The 576-nt window shown below is 59.9% G+C and overlaps 1 protein-coding gene across 1 annotated transcript in view; it reads left to right on the top strand.

Annotated features, from left to right (window-relative positions):
* The window catches only part of FHAD1 (forkhead associated phosphopeptide binding domain 1), a 17,218-nt gene continuing 16,642 nt past the window's right edge, over positions 1–576 (top strand). Inside the window, exons 1-2 of the mRNA XM_033519363.1 lie at positions 1–96; positions 265–471. Coding sequence (XP_033375254.1) covers positions 1–96; positions 265–471 — 303 coding nt within the window. The remainder of the gene's footprint in view (positions 97–264; positions 472–576) is intronic.

Genomic DNA, 576 nt, shown 5'->3' with positions numbered 1-576 from the left:
ATGCGAGCTTTCCTAAAGAATTCGGAGCGGTGTTTCCAGCTGAAATCTGACACCACGACCATCGGGAGCCACAGAGGGGCCGACATCGTCCTGCAGGTAGGAACAAGGCAGCTGAGCATCCTAAAACAGGTGGAGGATGGAGGGAAGGGAGGAGGATGTGCCAGAGGTCCTGCTTTGTGCTGGGATTGAGCACCAGAAAAGGGGTTTGGCAAAGCAAGGACCAACCTGGAGCCACCTCCAGCAGCGTCCCCTGCCTGCTCCCAGGCCGCAGGCGTAGCAGATCTTCACGCAGCCCTGGAATTCTCCACCTCAGACAACAGCTTCATCCTTCAGGACTTCAACTCCCCGCAAGGCACCTTTGTCAACAGCTGCCAGGTCCAAAACGCGGCCGTCAGGGTGAGCCCGGGGGATATCCTGAGCTTCGGCACGGCGGGAGCGTCCTTCCAGCTGGTGCTGGATGGGGCTGCCCAGGTAGGGCTGGGGATGCCCAGGGAAGGTGCCCAGGGAAGGGTTGGATGCTCTGGCCCATGGAAGGATGCCCAAGGAAGGATTGGATGTTCTGGCCCGTGGAAGGAT

This window comes from Parus major, chromosome 21 (assembly GCF_001522545.3).
Source record: "Parus major isolate Abel chromosome 21, Parus_major1.1, whole genome shotgun sequence".
In the NCBI taxonomy this organism is placed as follows: domain Eukaryota; kingdom Metazoa; phylum Chordata; class Aves; order Passeriformes; family Paridae; genus Parus; species Parus major.
This window is presented reverse-complemented; position numbering and strand designations above follow the sequence as displayed.